Below are 17,722 nucleotides of genomic sequence, written 5' to 3' on the forward strand. Positions count from 1 at the left end.
ATTTTAGACCAACTTGAAAGCCTCCATATATGGTGGGCAGAATTATGGCCCCCTAAAATAAAGATCATGGCAACTGGTCCCATCACTTCATGGGAAATAGATGGGGAAACAGTGGAAACAGTGTCAGACTTTATTTTTGGGGGCTTCAAAATCACTGTGGACGCTGATTGCAGTCATGAAATTAAAAGACGCTTACTCCTTGGAAGGAAAGTTATGACCAACCTAGATAGCATATTAAAAAGCAGAGACAGTACTTTGCCAACCAAGATCCGTCTAGTCAAGGCTATGGTTTTTCCCGTGGTCATGTATGGATGTGAGAGTTGGACTGTGAAGAAAGCTGATCGCCGAAGAATTGATGCTTTTGAACTGTGGTGTTGGAGAAGACTCTTGAGAGTCCCTTGGACTGCAAGGAGATCCAACCAGTCCATTCTAAAGGAGATCAATCCTGGGTGTTCATCGGAAGGACTGATGCTAAAGCTGAAACTCCAATACTTTGGCCACCTCATGCGACGAGTTGACTCACTGGAAAAGACTCTGATGCTGGGAGGGATTGGGGGTGGGAGGAGATGGGGACGACAGACAATGAGATGGCTGGATGGTATCACCGACTCGATGGACATGAGTTTGAGTGAACTCCGGGAGCTGGTGATAGACAGGGAGGCCTGGCGTGCTGTGATTCATGGGGTCGCCAAGAGTCGGACACGACTTAGTGACTGAACTGAACTGAAAATACCTGCATCCTAATCCCTAGAATCTGCAAATATATTACATTAGATGGCAAAAGACCTTGGCAAATATGATTAAGGACACAGACCTTGAGGTGAGGAAATAAATCTTGAATTATCTGAGTGGCACTAACCTAATCATGTGAGCCTTTTAAGCAGAGAACTCTTCCCAGTTAGGGTCACACAGAGACGCCCTGGGAGGAGAGGCAGGAGAAACGTGAAGCACATCACTGCTGGCTTTGGAGATGGAGAGAGGCAGCCAACAGTTAAAGAATGTGAGAAGCATCTAGAAGGTGAAAAGAAACTGGAGGTGACAGCCAGCAAGGCAATGAGGACCTCAGTCCTGCAAACACAAGGAATTAAATTCTGTCAACAACACGAATTAGAGGGAATGACAACCGAACTCCGGTATTCTTGCCTAGAGAATTCCACAGACACAGGAGCCTGGTGGGACACAGCCCACGGGGTCGCAAAGAATCGGACACGACTGAGCAAGTAACACTACTAATAGCATGAATGAGCATGGAAATGAATCCTCCTCCAGAGCCTCCAGAAAATACAGTCCTGTGGGCACCCTGACTTTGGCTGAGCTCCTGAGCAGAAACCCACCCAAGCCTGCCAGGTTTCTGTCCTACGGGAATTATAAGAACTTGCACTGTTTCAAAGCTGCTAAATCAGAGTAATACATCATAGGAGTAAAAGAAAATGATTGCATCATGTTGGTACACTTATAATTTCTAGAAAACCATTTAAATTTTATTCTTAGTACTAAAATGAAATGTATTTAAGCTACATTAACTGATAGTTTACAATTTCCTCACTGGGCAGTTGGTTAACTTTTCTCAAGGATTTTCTATTGTTTTAATGCGGGGAGAAAAAAAAAAGTTGTGCCCCAACACTAGAAGAAATTATGTGATGCAACAGAGGTGTCAGTTAATGCTACAATGGCAACTATATTACAATATTAATGTATCAATATATTATATACCTTAAACTTATACAGTGTAATATATCAAATATATCTTAATTTTCTAAAAAAAATATTTAAACCTGTGTTTCCTGTAAGCTTTCTGGACTTTGGGAAAGGTATAAACTATCAACTCGATGCACTATAAATTATAATTTAATCATGAAAACAACACAGATGACATGCTAAGGAAGAAAATACTCATGTTAAACTGATTGTATATAAGGGCAACCATGTCAAAAACAACTGCCAGAGGTTGAGGGGCCCACAAAAGACCAACACTTCTCCTGGGTTTCAGATTTTGCAGCAGATACTGCAGCTTGGTTCACTCAACTCAGTTCCAGACCGCTCCCAGGCTGTGTTGCTAGAAGCTGAAAAGCTAAAGACTACATTTTCCAGACTCCCTAGGGCTGACATTCCTCACATGACCTAGTTTACTACCTCAAACAGATGTACCCACTGTGTAAAATTTGTACAGTGAAACTACAGTAGAGACTGTACTTTTGTTATTACTGTGCTTTTCCTGTGGAAAATAAACTTTTTTTTTCCTTTTTCTATTTTTTCTGGTCATCCTAGTTGCTCTTCTGCAGTAATGGTGATACAAGTACCAGTGCCCAGTCCCTAGCTTCAGGGGGTAAAGGACAGTGTGGACTCCCATTCTGCTGGCTTCTTATCCTGCCAGGATCAAAGCAGCACCGGAGACAGCTGATAAGGAAGGGCTTTCAAATTCCCCAACTTCTTGTGGCAGATTTCTACTCCCGCGGCAGTTAATCTCCTTAGTACTTTTCTTATAGTTACTCTAAAAATACACCAAAGGCTGCTTCTCCAGACCTTTGAATGATTGTGTAAAACTCCAATTCTCATTAAAATAAAAAAAGTCCCCTTCTGTTTATAAAAGCTAGAATGTTTTCTGTTGCTTACAGCTTAACACTGATTGATTTAAAAAAAAAAAAAAACAAGAAAATATATTTTTGATCTGAAAGATCAACAACATCATTTTTATTCTGCAGTAGATGAAGACTTTGGTTTAAATCTCCAGCCATAATGAGGCTAAAATCTTTCTGCAGGTCTACATCTTGGGAGTCACTTTTCCAAGGAAGAGTTCAGTCTACAGAACAGACATCTGAGCAAAATAATCATAGCAGCTCAGAGGCAGAAAATGGAGCAGAACCAACTTCCAGAACTGCCCAAACCTGTGCTGTCCAACCCAGCAGCCGGCAGATATACAGGGCGACTGCACTCTGGAAATGCAGCTGCTCTGAATAGGGACGTGCTGTCAGTGTAAAACACACTGGATTCTAAAGACTTAGTGCCTAAATGAACAAGTAAATAAACTAGCCCACATGTGTATAACTGCAAGGAACAAAAACTAGAACTGCATGTACCCTTTCTGGGCTTCCTAGGTAACACTAGTGATAAAGAACTCACCTGCCAATGCAGGAGACATAAGGGATGTGGGTTCCATCCCTGGGTCAGAAAGATTCCCTGGAGGAGGGTGTGGCAACCCACTCTAGTATTCTTGCCTCGAGAATCCCATAAACAGAGGAGCCTGGTGGGCTACAGGCCATGGGGTCGCAAAGAGTCAGACACGACTGAGCCACTGAAGCGACTTAACACACATGCACAATTGTACCCTTTCTGTTGACAGGCAAAATCAAGAGGAAACCCAGGGAGGCTAAACCTTACGTTCTCAGTTTTTCCTCTCAATTTCTGCAATTAGGAAGGTTATGTACCCTCTCCTCTGCATGCCTGTGGGGGATGGAGGGAAGGGTTAAGGAGACAGAACAGAAGATTGAAGCTCATTATCAACACTTTTGAAAAGACAAGTAGAAAGACCAACATAGGAAAAAACACAAATCTCCCTCCAAGAGTAATCACAACGATAGCTGCCATGTCATGAAAGTTTGATATGTGTCAGGGCTTTACAAAGCCCATTATGTGTATACTGGGCGAGGGAACATACACACACAGTTGTTTCAATGGCAGCATTACTAGAAGTCTTTCCTTAATTTCTTCACTATTTGAGAAGACGACAGGAGGCTCATTTCTTCTCCACTTTAGTAGCACAGTCGGCTCATCACATCGGACTTAACAGAAGGAAAAAAAGCTGAGTCTGGCTCCTGTACTCCAGAGGCTCCTCTTTTCTAACAGGGTCAGGACCCCGGCCAAGAAGCTTCTACTGTTAGGCAGTAGTGTAAATGGTACTGCTACCTCCCTCCCTGCATCGTGGGGGCAGGGCCTGCTTACCCTGGACAGCTCTTCATTGAGTGTGTTCATCTATCTGGACTACTGAAAACTTTGGATTCAAGTACATTCTGCTTCATTCTGCTTCTAAGCTTTTGTCCCCAGTAACTCTGCACTGAACAGAACTAGCACTACATACACACACACACACACACATACACACATATATATATCCCTCTCTGAATAACACTGCCAGAAAAAGCTCTGTCAGAAATCAATCTCAGAAGGAATTTGCCGTAACTAGACATTCTCTCTCCCTCCCTCTCTCTATATGTGTGTGTGTGTGTATCTATACACACACAGATACAGATATAAATATGTGTGTATATATGTAAGTATACAATATAGTAAGTATCTCAATTTATGTTAGATTTTATACCTGAAAAAAAAACAGAAACCAATCAGAATTCATTCCCCTACTCAGCAAATACTCACTGAGTGACTCCTTTTTGATGTCATACTATATTATACTAGTCAATAAGGTGATAAAAACAAGAAGGACACAGCCTCTGCCCTTGGGTGCCTCTGAGCTCCAGAAACTACAAAGGGAGGCAGAGATACAGACAAATCACTATTCCTCTGCCTAGAGGCACCATCATAGAAAGCTTCACAGAAGAAGTAATACTTCAGCAGCAAAGGATTTCAGGCTTCCAAAGAAGAAATGGTGATGATTTCAGGTTGTTTAGTCACGAAGTTGTGTCCCACTCTTTGCGACCCCATGGATTGTACCCTGCCAGGCTCCGCTGTCCAAGGGATTTCCCAAGCAGGAATACTGCAGCAGGCTGCCATTTTCTTCTGCAGGGGGATCTTCTCAACCCAAGGATCAAATCTGTGTCTCTTGCATTGGTAGGTAGATTATTTTACCACTGAGCCACCAGAGAAGCCCCCGTGATTTCAGGTGAAAAGTGAAAACGAAATTCATTCAGTCCTGTCCTATTATTCTTTGCGACCCCATGGACTATACAGTCTATGGAATCCTCCAGGCCAGAATACTGGAATGGGTAGCCTTTCCCTCCTCCAGGGGATGTTCCTGGTAGACTTATACAAATAAGAGACATGAAACAACGTGGAATAAACTTGGAGGAAACAACATGGAGGAAACTTGAGTTGATTCAATGATGGTATAGAAAAGAATACACAAAGATGAAGGTCAGGGCATATGACAATCAAAGGTAGTCAGAGGCAAGACCAGCAAGAGACCCACTGACACAACACCAAAGCACCTCCATCATTACCTGGACAATATGACATCCCTGAGAGGCTTTAAACAAAAGGAGTTGAGATTTATGTTTTAGAAATCTTATTCCAGGAGCAGGAATCCATTAGGAGATTGGTGAATTAGTCCAAATTAATTTAAAATAATCAGGGACTCGGGGAATTCCCTGGTGATCCAGAGGTTAGGACTCTGTGCTTTCACTGCCAAGGGCCTGGGTTTAATCCTTGGTCACGAGGCAGCAAGCAGATGGGACTACCCCCTACCACCCCCCACAACCCAGGGTAAAGTAATTGGAGATTCATTCTCTATTGATAGAAATTTCAAGACAAAAATAGCAGGGGAATAAAGGGAGGAGGCTGAACCCTGCACAGACCACACATTTCTTGTTCCGAAAGTCAGAAGACCTCCCTGACCACACGTGGACAGAAAAGGCTCCTTGAAGGCCAAAGGGGAGTCATGTGATGAGATGTTCCACCCATATGCCATTGCGGTAGAATCCATCTTGGCAAAGAGATTCATGTGTCCACATGGGAGGATCCCGAGATAAACCAAGTAAGGACTGTGAAACAGGCAAATCACAATGACTGGCCAAAGGAGACCCAGAAGAAATGTCCCATGAAAGTAATTCAAACCACCACAAAGGCACAACTCAGCAACTCAGGGACTCTCCATCTGAGTCTGCCTGTGTCTATCCACAGGTAATGTACTCTTTTTACTCCTAATAAATACTTTACTTGCTTCTCTACTTTCTGTCTTTGTGGCAATTCTTTTATGCAAAGCCAAAGGATCAGGGCCCTTGACACTGACAACTGGCCTAGTGGCTAGGACCTGGTGCTTTCTCCACCGTGACCCAGCTCATCTCTGACTGGGAACCCAAGCCCTGTTCCAAGCGGTTGCAGCGGAGGCCACCCAAGATCAGTTAGGGAACTAAGATCCCGCAAGCTGCCTTATGTGCCGCCCCCCAAAAAAAACAATTAAAAAGATAAAATAATCAGGAACGGAATTAGGCAGTGGGAATAGAAGAGGTTTCCAGAAGGTATATTTGAATCTGAAATGCATTTTTAAGTTTAAATGCTTTTATTTGTTTCTTCTAGAGATGAAAAGGGACTGAGGTAAGTCAGATAAGCAGAGAAATTCAAGCATTCTGGATCCAACCATTGAAAAAAGAAAGTGGACGATCTTCAAGTGCCTGTTCAAATCTTCTGCCCATTCTTCTGTTGGTTGTCTTTCTTATTTATTTGCAGTTTTTTTGTTTTTCTTTGTATATTTTGGATACATGGCCCTTATTAGATATATGAATTATGAATATTTTCTATTATTCTGCCGATTTTATTATCTTAATGATGTCTTGATTAAAAGAAGTTTTTAAACTTCTAAATTAGTTCAAAACTTTATAATTAGTTTTTTTTTTTCTATGAAGTCTTTTCCTGCTCCAAGGTCACAAAAAATTCTGTATCTTCCTTGAAATGTGGTATTTTTGCTGTCAGTAACATCCTGTCGAGAAGATTCTCTTCTCCTTCCCACTCATCACAATACATGCCATAATTATGATTTTTCTGTTTGTCTTCTCAACTAAACAGTAGCTTTTCAAGGGCAGAGACGATGTTTGTTGATTACTACATGCTCAGGGTATATGAAAATTACTGAGGTATAGCTTGTACTGTAGATATGAATAAGAAGTCTGATTTCACTGTACCTATGCTTGAAGAAACATTTTCTAAATCCAGTATGTTATGCCTACAGCAACTAACTGTTATTCAGATAAGATTTCATGTCACATTTTCAATTCTAGTTCATCTTTAGAATCTCCTTACTCGAGAGGGTTATGGAATGATTTGAATGTTATCAACTAATCCAAGTATAGAAACTAAAAAATATAAATATGATAAGAAATATGGCACTTAAGTATGAAATAACTTCATTCACGGGAAAATCAAATTCACTGAAAAATATAAAAAAATATAGGCTATAAGACAATTATACCATTTCATAAAATAAAGCTAAACTTTACTCTGTTCATATGGGTTGGCTGACTCAATATAAAAAATTTAAACATCCGAAACTGAAAAGTAAATGAAATTTCAATGCACAGAAATGTACATGACAAAAGGATTTTCTGTAAGAGATCCCTCCCTTATAAGAATTACAAAAGAGAAAGCAAAATAAAAGGCTCATTTAGACTGCAGAAGAAGCATTTAATTGGGGAGCAGTCTACCAAGATTATAGTGTAACCAGAGTCATTAATGAGGAAAATAGTTTTATTTCAACTTCATGTAATAGGAAAAGAAAAAAGAGGTTAGGAAAATTTACTCCTGAAATGATTACTACTGGCAGTTTTTATATTCATAGTTGTATATTGCTAATTAATTTAGAGTGTATAATAGCAGAAATAGATTAATGTCCCAAACCAACAACTCCCAGCATAAAATTTAACATGAAATCTCATTAGCATCAAGTGTTATATAGCTCAAAGGTTAACCTCATACGCACTAGTAATATTTTTCAAGTCCTACAATAGACATTACCAAACAGGTTCATAAGAACAAGAACAGTTCCACATGTCAAGTGTGGCTTACAGAAACAATTCTTGCTCATCAATTATGACAGTTAACCTATGCAGGAGTTGCTTTCTCCGGTGTCTGGCATTGCTGCTGTTCAGTCAGTCGCCAAGTCATGTCCGACTCTTCCTGACCTCGTGGACTACAGCGTGCCAGGACTTCCTATCCCTCTGGTGTCTGGTAATCTGAGGGTTAATTTCTAAGAACTGATTTGTCAAGTTCAAACTGAGCTGGTGGTATCCATAACAGAGACTAAGGATCACAAACAGCTCAAATTGAGCTAAGCCACTGCCCTTTCTCTTCCAACATATCTTTAAATAATCAAAAGTACTTCCCTTCACCTAACACTTCATCATGTCATGTGCATGCATGTGCTCAGTCATGTCTGACACTACGACCCCATGGACTGTATTCTCTGTCCATGGGATTATCCAGGCAAGAATACTGAAGCAGGTTGCCATTTCCTCCTCCAGAGTGTCTTTCCAACCCAGGAGTTGAACTCGTGTGTCCTGCACTGCAGGTAGATTCTTTACTACTTGAGCCACTGGGAAAGCCCCATACTTAGAGCAAATTGCATCCTGAACTCAAAATATTAAGAATGGAACACTTATTACTGGTGATGCTGCTTCTGGAATTATTTGTCAGAAGAAGCAGTAAACAAAAAAAACCCCATGAGTACTAATCACTCTGAAGTCTGACTCTGCTTCAGTTCATCTGCTAATTAAAACGCCAGGCTACAATTTCTCATCTTTGGAAGTCCCGGCCCCCTACACATTTCTAAGGCAAGCTATAAGTGCCTTCCCCAGAAAACTGAATGCAAAACTGAATGTACTCAGGCGTGTGTACATACATGAACACACTAAGTCACAAACAGACACACCAGATTTGACACACTATTTCAGGGGCTTTAGGGACTGAACCCTTCTTGAATCTTCTAGCATTCTTGGATCCAAATTGAGAGAACTGTATTTAGGAAAAATAGAGGTATATTTAGTATATTTTTATTTTCTTTTTCTTTTTCATTTTTTAATCAGCACTTAAAGTTATGGGGGATGGGAAATTAAAAAACAGGAAATTATCTGTCTTAGGAGCCCATATTTTCCATTATATCCCAGGGCAATCCTAGCATGAATACGCAAAGATATGTACATAAAATGCTCAGTGAGTTCAGTCTAAAATATAGGAAGACTGGGCACAATCCAAACACCCAAAAGCAAAGGAAAAGATAAATAATCATGGCACATGCATCCAATAACCACTATCATGCTATGACATAAATGGTCTGTATGTAACGACAAAGGCAGACGGTTCAGGAAACATGAGCTTGAAAATCAAAATTCCAAAACATCTCGAAAAAAGAAAATTACTAAGGCAATAATCGTGATATAAATCTATTTCAGATGAAATTATTTTAAACTTTAAAATATTAATTTGTGCCTTTGTACAATGTAAGATTTAAAATCCTTTAAGAACAAGATCACATAAAAGAAAAATCAAACATGATCCTATCGAGTTCATTTTTGTATATAACAGTAGATAAAATTCTAAACTGATCTTTCTGCATGTGGATTTTCCTCAACCTTATACTTATCTCATACGAAAAGCGGCTCATTACTACCTCTCAATACATATAAAAGCTAAAACTATAAAACTCTTAGGAGAAAGCACAGGAGTAAATCTTCACAGGTTTCAGCTAGGCACAGATTTCTTTTGTTAGGTAGTCAGGATAGGGAACGGAGAAGGCAATGGCAACCCACTCCAGTACTCTTGCCTGGAAAGTACCATGGGTGGAGGAGCCTGGTAGGCTGCAGTCCATGGGGTCGCTAAGAGTCGGACATGACTGAGCGACTTCACATTCACTTTTCTCTTTCATGCATTGGAGATGGAAATGGCAACCCACTCCTGTGTTCTTGCCTGGAAAATCCCAGGGATGGGGGAGCCTGTTGGGCCTACGTCTATGGGGTCGCACAGAGTCGGACACGACTGAAACGACTTAGCAGCAGCAGCAGCAGAATAGGGAAAAGGAGTCCAAAATGGCGGTGGCTAAAAGACAAGGAAGGGAAAAGCCCGCAAAAATAGAACAGAGGAAGGTTAAAGGAAGGTCCGAGGTCCAGAGTGAGGACTTCAGGTAGAACAGCACTCAGGGCCAAGCCCAATTTGCATAGGGCAGACCCGGGGGAAGAAAAAAAACATATAAAAAGAGGAGCCAAAGGGCTCTCTCTCTCCTGCATGCTAGGGCGCTCTTCTCTTCATGCCTTTGGATCAATGTGCCCTCACACCTCAAAGATGGATTTTCCTGCCATCTTCTAAATAAAATAGAGCTGTAACACTGATTTGTCTAAGAGCTATAACACGGTCTGCCCGAGACCCAAGAACTGTGACATGCCGGGGGGCTTTAACGTCCATCACTCCAAATCTTTGTTGTGATGAGACAAAAACCGAGGAGCATACACTCGCCTGACACTTTGATACAACACCAAAAATGCAAGCAATAAAAGAAAAGGTTAATAAAATGGACTTGAGCAACATTAAAAGGTTCTGCACTTCAAAAGGCACTATTAAGAAAGTAAAAAGTCAAATCACACATAGAGAAAAATCTTTTCAAATCGCACATCCAACAACAACTTGTATCCAAGAGTTTAAAAACAACAACAAAAACTCTTACGACTTAATAAGGAGTTGACATAACAGTTAAAAAAAAAATTGGGAAAATATTTGTAGCCATTTCACCAAAGAAGATATAGAAATGGCAAGTAAGCACATGAAAAGATGCTCATTATCATTACTTATTTGGAAACACATATCAAAAGGATAAGGAGATACCACACACATTCATAAGAATGGCTTTAACAAAAAGTCAGTCAAGAGTTAAGTATTAGCAAGGATGTAAAGAAAGGGGAACTTAATAATTCCTAGTGCAGCCACTCTGAAAAACAATTTGGCAATGTCTTCCAATATTTAAAACATATACACCATACAATGATTCAGTTCCACTCCCAGATACCTACACAACAAATCAAAACATATTTTCATACAAAGACTTGTATACAAATGTTCATAGCAACATTATTCATTATAGCTAAAAAGTACAAAGAACCCAAATGCCCATTAACTGGTGAAGGGGAAAAGAAAGAGTTGCCCATGATAATGAAATACAACTGTCAGAAATTTATTTCAGTATTTTTAAATAATCCTTTTATACACTCAAAACAGCTCTATGCCAAGCTCTGCCCCCAGTATGAAACAATTAGTCCAGTCTTATAAATCTGTAGCCACTTAAAATGTTCATAACAAGATTTCCCACAGTGAAGATGATTTTTTAATGGGAACTTTGTATATAATCCATTTTCAACTCTAATTAGATTTATCTGGGGAAAACACTATTGGCTAACTGATATAACTAACACTAGCTAAACAAAATGTTAATATGCTCTGAGTGGCGGAATACTATTACATTTAAAAAACATAATAACCAACATTAATAAGAAGCTGGAAACTCTGATTTTGGTAGTTACTCACAAATTATACATTTTATTTAAAAACAAATATTCTGTTCTTGAGAACAACAGCCAATATCTTCAAACTTGTAGGCTCCATTTGTAGTAACACAAATGCAACTGCACGGCAGTTACGTCTTTACTTAGCTTGGATATATAAGTAAAAATCATCATTTTCACAACTGAGTAATGAAAGTCTTGGGCATTAAGCGTATACAGTCAGCTCTCATTTATAAGTTATAATTTAATGTGGTTATTACAGTTACTGTTAATGTGTAACACACAGCATCTTATAGCTAAGCACTGTATTTTAATCTAATAATAGTAGCTATAATATTCTGAAATGTGCCTCATGAATCAAAGACGTGATGTGTTTGAGGGTTTGCATTAGCACTTTGTCAGATCTAGATCTATTAATATTACAGCTTGCTGAAAGAGGAGAAAGGAAGACAGGAAAGCTTTTAAGGTGCTAAAAAAAAAAATACAAGAACCATTTTGGAAGAATTCCTCCTCCTCTCAAAGCGGATCCTGTGAAGCACTGCTGGCAGTCTCCCGCAGGTACCGAGGACACCGATCGGATCAGGATGTGCCCTGTGGAGATACAGCGTGCCCCACTCCAGAGAGGCCACCGTGGAGCCCAGCTGACACTTCCTAATCCATCACAGAGCAGGAAAGGGAAAACCCAAAGGTCGCAAAAGGCTTCTCGTGATTTTATAAAGAAGGATGTGGGGATTTCAGAATAAGCTTATGGGGCTGAACTCAGCAGAAACACGGTGCAGGCCTATACTGAATAGAGAAATGACACTCCCCTTACACGGCCAGAACACAACAGGTCCTCAACAGCACCCAGATCACACACGGGCGTCTCGCTGGAAATCCCTTCTAGTTTCACTTTCTAATCCATTTTTACCACACACTGATCTTTCTGCAGTGGGAGTTTCCAATGCAGCTGCATTAAGCATTCATTAGGCACTCACTCTGGGGCAAGCACTCTCTGGAGAGAACACCAAAGGTAAGTGACACACCTCCAGTCACCATACACGCCAAACCGGTACCACACACAAGCTGATCCAATGCTATGAGATGTTTGGGGGATGCAGAAGAGGGAACGATGAGGACTCAAAGAAAACTTGATAAAGATGATGACAGCTTAGGTGAGATCAAGAGGGCGGCAAGATGATCAGAAACAATACAAGAAGGGCAGTACAGGCAGCTGTTCAGTCGCTGTCGTGTCCTACCCTCTGCGACCTCATGGACCATGCCAGGCTTCCCTGTCCTTCACTATCTCCTGAACTTTGCTCAAACTCATGTCCATTGATTCAGTAATGCCATCCAACCGTCTCATCCTCTGTCATCCCATTCTCCTCCTGCCTTCAATCTTTCCCAGCATCAGGGTCTTTTCCAAGGAGTCGGCTCTTCGCATCAGGTGGCCAAAGTTCTGGAGTTTCAGAGAGAACCCTAAATAACACCAAAGCTGTGAGAGAGCCTACTCAGAGAATGGGGTAGGTTCAGCATGACTGGAACACAGCACATGTCTGGAAGGCAAGAAAAGAGAGAAGGCTGGAGCAACAGTGAGAGATGTAGCTGAACAAGTGGGGAAAGATCAGGGGATCAAAAGGTACAAAAACTGGGATAAAGATCTTGTGAAAAGCAAGTCTTCTGCTGGACCTTGAGAAATAGTAAAATCTGCCAAATCTCCAATATAATATCTGTTCTGAATCCCCTGGAGAAAACACCATAGAATTTAATGCGCTTTCAGATCCAGGAAGGGAAAACCAAATAGTTTCTAATCAATACAAGTCAAAACATGCCAAAGGAAGAAAGTATCCCCATTACTCCAGGCCCCTGGAAAATGCTGTGACTTCAATTCAATGGGAGTGCAACCACAGAGACAAACAAAGTCCTCTGTCTGCAGCGCTGATGGCGGAACACCATCCTCTTCTGAGTATCTCACCTTCTAGAATTGTGAGGTCCACTCGGGTACCCAGCAGCCTTATGTGGCTAGTAAAATTGACTTAAATAAAATTAAACAAAATTTAAATTTTGATTCCTTAGTTGCACTACCTATATTTCACATACTCAGCAGCTATATGTGACTAGTTGCTGCCATACTGGACAATGTAGATATATAGAATATTCCCCTCACTGTAGAAAATGCTATCGATCACTGTTGTCTTGGAGTTACTATTTACAGGAGGAAGAGGAGAAAAATCCTTAAGGGCCAAAAGTCACCTTACAAACTTTTTTGATATCCTGAGATCACTTGGTACTGAACTGGGGATACATATGTGTACTCAATAAATGGCTGCCAAACAGAAGTTTAATATAAAAGAAAAGAATTATGGAAATGAGGTAATTGTGTATATTCGACTGTAAGCAAAAGCTAAATACTCTTGCCCTAACTCTATCAATAGACTCCACAGATGAAGCTTTGAACCAGACTTCTAAAAGAACTACAAGGTATACAACTACAAATGAATTTGACAGGATGGTTACAGTCAATTTCTAAAGATGTGGTGTATACACACAAGCACACACAATGGCTAGTACTCAGCCATAAAAAAGAATGAAATTCTGCCATTTGCAATAACGTGGATGAACTTGGAAGGTGCTGTGTTAAATGAAATGTCAGACAGAGAAAGACAAATACTGTATGAAATCACCTATATGTGGAATATAAAAAATACAACATACTAGTGAATATAACCAAAGGAAACAGAGTTACAGGTACAGAGAACAAATCAGTGGTTATGAGTGAGGAAAGGGAAGGGGGGAGGGGCAAAATAGAGGTAATGGACTAAGAGATTAAAAACTATTAGGTATAAAATAAATAAGCTACAAAGATAGATTGTATAGCACCAGGAAGGCAGTCAACATTATAATATCTATAAACAGCGTATGACCTTTAAAAGTTGTGAATCAACGTACGGAAATATAAAGCAAACAAAACACAAAAAATAGATAAAAAAAGGAGCTAAGATATAGCTCACTTATCACAACAGATGTCTTCTAAAATAGTTGCTAGGAGAATGAATGACATTTTACACTTTAAAAGTAAAGCTTACCATTTAAAGGAATCCTGTGGAAAACAATCTATAAAGACGATTATCATCTCCTAATTTATCTAGTTAGACTACCTACTGTTTTTGACCTAAAAAAAAAAAACAAAAACCCACTTCTGTGTTGCTAGAAATAGTCATAAGTTAAATTCCAGGAAGCAAAGGTTAAATAGCTAAAGAGATATTGGTGCGTATACACCTCCTCCTTCCCTTCCCAGGACCAGTTCTCCTGAGACTCATACATATTAATACTTAATGAGTCCAGACAAGTTTTATTCACAAGAATTTCAATGAGGAAAGAGAAAAAGGACTAAAATTCAACAGAAAATGGACAAGGGAATTGAACAAGGAACCTCACAAAAGAGGCTCCCTCCTAAGGTAAGTTCATCTCGCCAGCAACCAGAAAAATGCAAATCAAAATCATAAACAGGTATCTCAAAACACTTGAGAGGTAAAGTTTCAACAACTACACATGCCAAAGTAGTTGGCACTATCTGGATGGGAGCAAATGGCAATCCCGGACACGGCTGCTGAGCGTGCAATGGGTAAAACCATTCAAGAGAATCATCAGGGACTGTCAATCGAGGTTGAACAAACACACTTATCTGATAACACACACCTCCAAGTCTGCACATGTGCACTAGGAACACTACAGAAGGATGATATAGCATTATTTCAGTACCAAAACTGAAAACAAACCAGTGTCAGTCAGTAATAGAAAGGATAAACTGGAATGTATGCGTATAGCAATTAATCTCTATACAGCAGTAACAATGAATCAACTGCAATACTTACAATAGCATGGACAAACCTCACAGATATCATACTGAATATAATTATTTCCATACAGTGCAAAAACAGCTAAAATTAAACTGCCACTCTGGGATGGATGTTATAGGTTTCTAAACTACTTTAAAAGAAGAACAAAACACACATGGATCTAGTTATCACAATGAGTCAGGATCTCTGGAAGGACAGCAAAGAGTTAGAAGGGTGTGCAGGGAAAGGCTTGTCGTGAGCTATTTCTTTATCTGTGTGATGGGTTCATACATGTTTTCTTTATGATACTTTATTAAGATGGACATCTTTGTTTTATATATTTTTCCATATGAATCCGGGAGTTGGTGATGGACAGGGAGGCCTGGCGTGCTGCAGTCCATGGGGTCGCAAAGAGTCGGACACGACTGAGCAACTGAACTGAACTGAAATAAATGCTATATTTCACACAGACACACAAAGCTTAAAAGAACAGTCTACACACACCACACATACAGTGTGAGGTAATTGCTTCATTCCTCTCACAAGCACCTTTCAAACTCCTCCCTCTCACCCAGACTCACCTCCTGCAGTGCTTTACTCATCAATGGTGACATATTGATACTCTCCCCTCCTTCTGGATGGATTTGAAAATTCACTCTTTGATAAAGAATCTGAAAAAGTATTAGAATTGTTCTTAAATTTGCCTCATTTTACAATGTAGACTTGAAATTTAAAAAGCATTCTTTCGAGGGGGAAAAAAACAACAAAAAAATGCTATCTCCTAGTGGTAACAGGCTTACTTCAGGGCTTCATGAACACCTTCCCAAGGATGCAACCACAGTTTCAGGAGTGGAATTAACTGTGAAAAACCTGATATACAATGTAATGAATGACCAGGAGATGAAAATATGAATTCCAGAATTTTTCATATGTGTTTCACAACTAGAGTACCATCCCGTGATGTAGATCTAGCCTGTGAATTTTAGGAAACTGAGCTTCTCTCCCACCAAAGCCCACACCCTGCTATTTCCAAAGAGCTTCTAAGGGGATGGTGCCACCACTGGTTTTAACTCACATGGTTTCCAGTATACTGCACAGGACCTCCTCTTATATATTTTGTTCTTGACAATACTAATGTTCCCCATTATATTCAATAATTTGTTTCCTAACACTATTCTATTATTTCTCATACCTGTAGCCTCTCTTTACTGGAATAAATCCAATAACACTATTTTATAGCCTAATGTCTTCAAATTTGTAAGTAACAAACTATTTTTTCCATAAATTAAAATTTTCATATTATTGAAAAAAAAAAAGAGCACAAACCAAAGATCCACAGACCCAACAAAATACACTTGATACAGTCCAGGATTTACTTTATTGGGAGACTTACTTCTGTCTTCAGAGAGCTGCTGGCAGCCAAAAGAAGTTCAATGCTGCTGGGAGGGCAGTGTGTCAGAGCAAAAGCCATGAGCTCTTGCCGAGTGGCCAAGTCCTGGTAACCTTCTGATTGTCCCAACTGGCTACAAACATCCCAGCTTTTAGAGTAACCTGAAAAATGGGCAAGAAAAAACAAACTGATTTTCACTAGAAGAAAAAAATTTTCAATCCGACTTGAAAAATGTAGGCTTTTTACTGAGGTCTTATGTTACCAAAGCAAAGTCAGTCATAGTGATATGTATCACTAAACAAGCAGAAATACATAATGATCTAAAATAGAAAAGAAACATTAGGTGAATGTATTATCCAGAAAGTTCAGCAGTGCTCTCCAGACAAGTTTCTCCAATACACTATGTTAAATTTCAGATGAAAAAGACTACAAATAATCAACCTGGCAATGACTACAGATAATTTACTAAGATTTGATGTTGAGTAAAAATGACTGAGTATCCGAATTCAGAAAGAACTGAGTGTGGCCCAAGCACCGTGTGAGCTTGAGAAAAGTCCAAACATCATCATCCCTCACCACCACAAAAACACAAAAATAATAGTAATTCCTCTTTCCCTTGGTTGTAAAGTGAAAATGAAAGTCGCTCAGTTGTATCCGACTCTGTGCAACCCCACAGACTGTACAGCCCATGGAATTCCCCAGGCCAGAATACTGGAGTGGGTAGCTGTTCCCTTCTCCAGGGGATCTTCACAACCCAGGGACTGAAGCCAGTTTCCCTCATTGCAGGCAGATTCTTTACCATCTGAGCCACCAAGGAAGGCTGTTAAGGGAAGAATGTAAAGATTAAACAATCTTTATTTTAAAACAAACTGTACTTAAAAGCAGTTTATACACTGCAAAGTTCTAGAAAAAGATAAATTATTATGGAAAGCTACAAAGAATCATCCACTTCACAGATGAAGACAGAGGTCCAGGGACAGTGCCCAAAACACAGTCAGAGTCTGACTCTCAGCAGAGGGCTTTTTCCTATGCAAGTTTATGCTCTGAACTCTTAAAATGCATTTTCATTCTTATTTGAAGGAGATCCAGTTAGACAGTAGGTCTTGTTTCTAAGTACAAAGGCCTTGGCCCAGGATAATTTCTCTAAATATACAAAGTCAGATTAATCCAAGTACTATCCATTATAGGAATAAATTTAATACAAAGCTCTCTAAGTAAATGATAGTGAATTAAGACGATTTTCCAGAATACCGTAACTATTCTGAACTTAATGGTGCACAATCACTAGGTTAATATTTGACAGTTTT

General features: G+C 39.8%; 1 protein-coding gene across 2 annotated transcripts in view; it reads right to left on the reverse strand.

Moving 5' to 3' along the window:
* Nucleotides 1-17,722, reverse strand: part of NBAS (NBAS subunit of NRZ tethering complex) — a 339,714-nt gene that overhangs the window by 142,142 nt on the left and 179,850 nt on the right. For both annotated transcript variants that reach the window (XM_055400475.2, XM_088841199.1), the window contains exons 34-35: nucleotides 16,419-16,576; nucleotides 15,607-15,696 (exon numbers count right to left, since the gene is read on the reverse strand). In XM_055400475.2, coding sequence (XP_055256450.2) covers nucleotides 15,607-15,696; nucleotides 16,419-16,576 — 248 coding nt within the window. The remainder of the gene's footprint in view (nucleotides 1-15,606; nucleotides 15,697-16,418; nucleotides 16,577-17,722) is intronic.

This window comes from Moschus berezovskii, chromosome 11 (assembly GCF_049115385.1).
Source record: "Moschus berezovskii isolate FMDL1 chromosome 11, NW_MosBer_1.0, whole genome shotgun sequence".
Classification (NCBI taxonomy): domain Eukaryota; kingdom Metazoa; phylum Chordata; class Mammalia; order Artiodactyla; family Moschidae; genus Moschus; species Moschus berezovskii.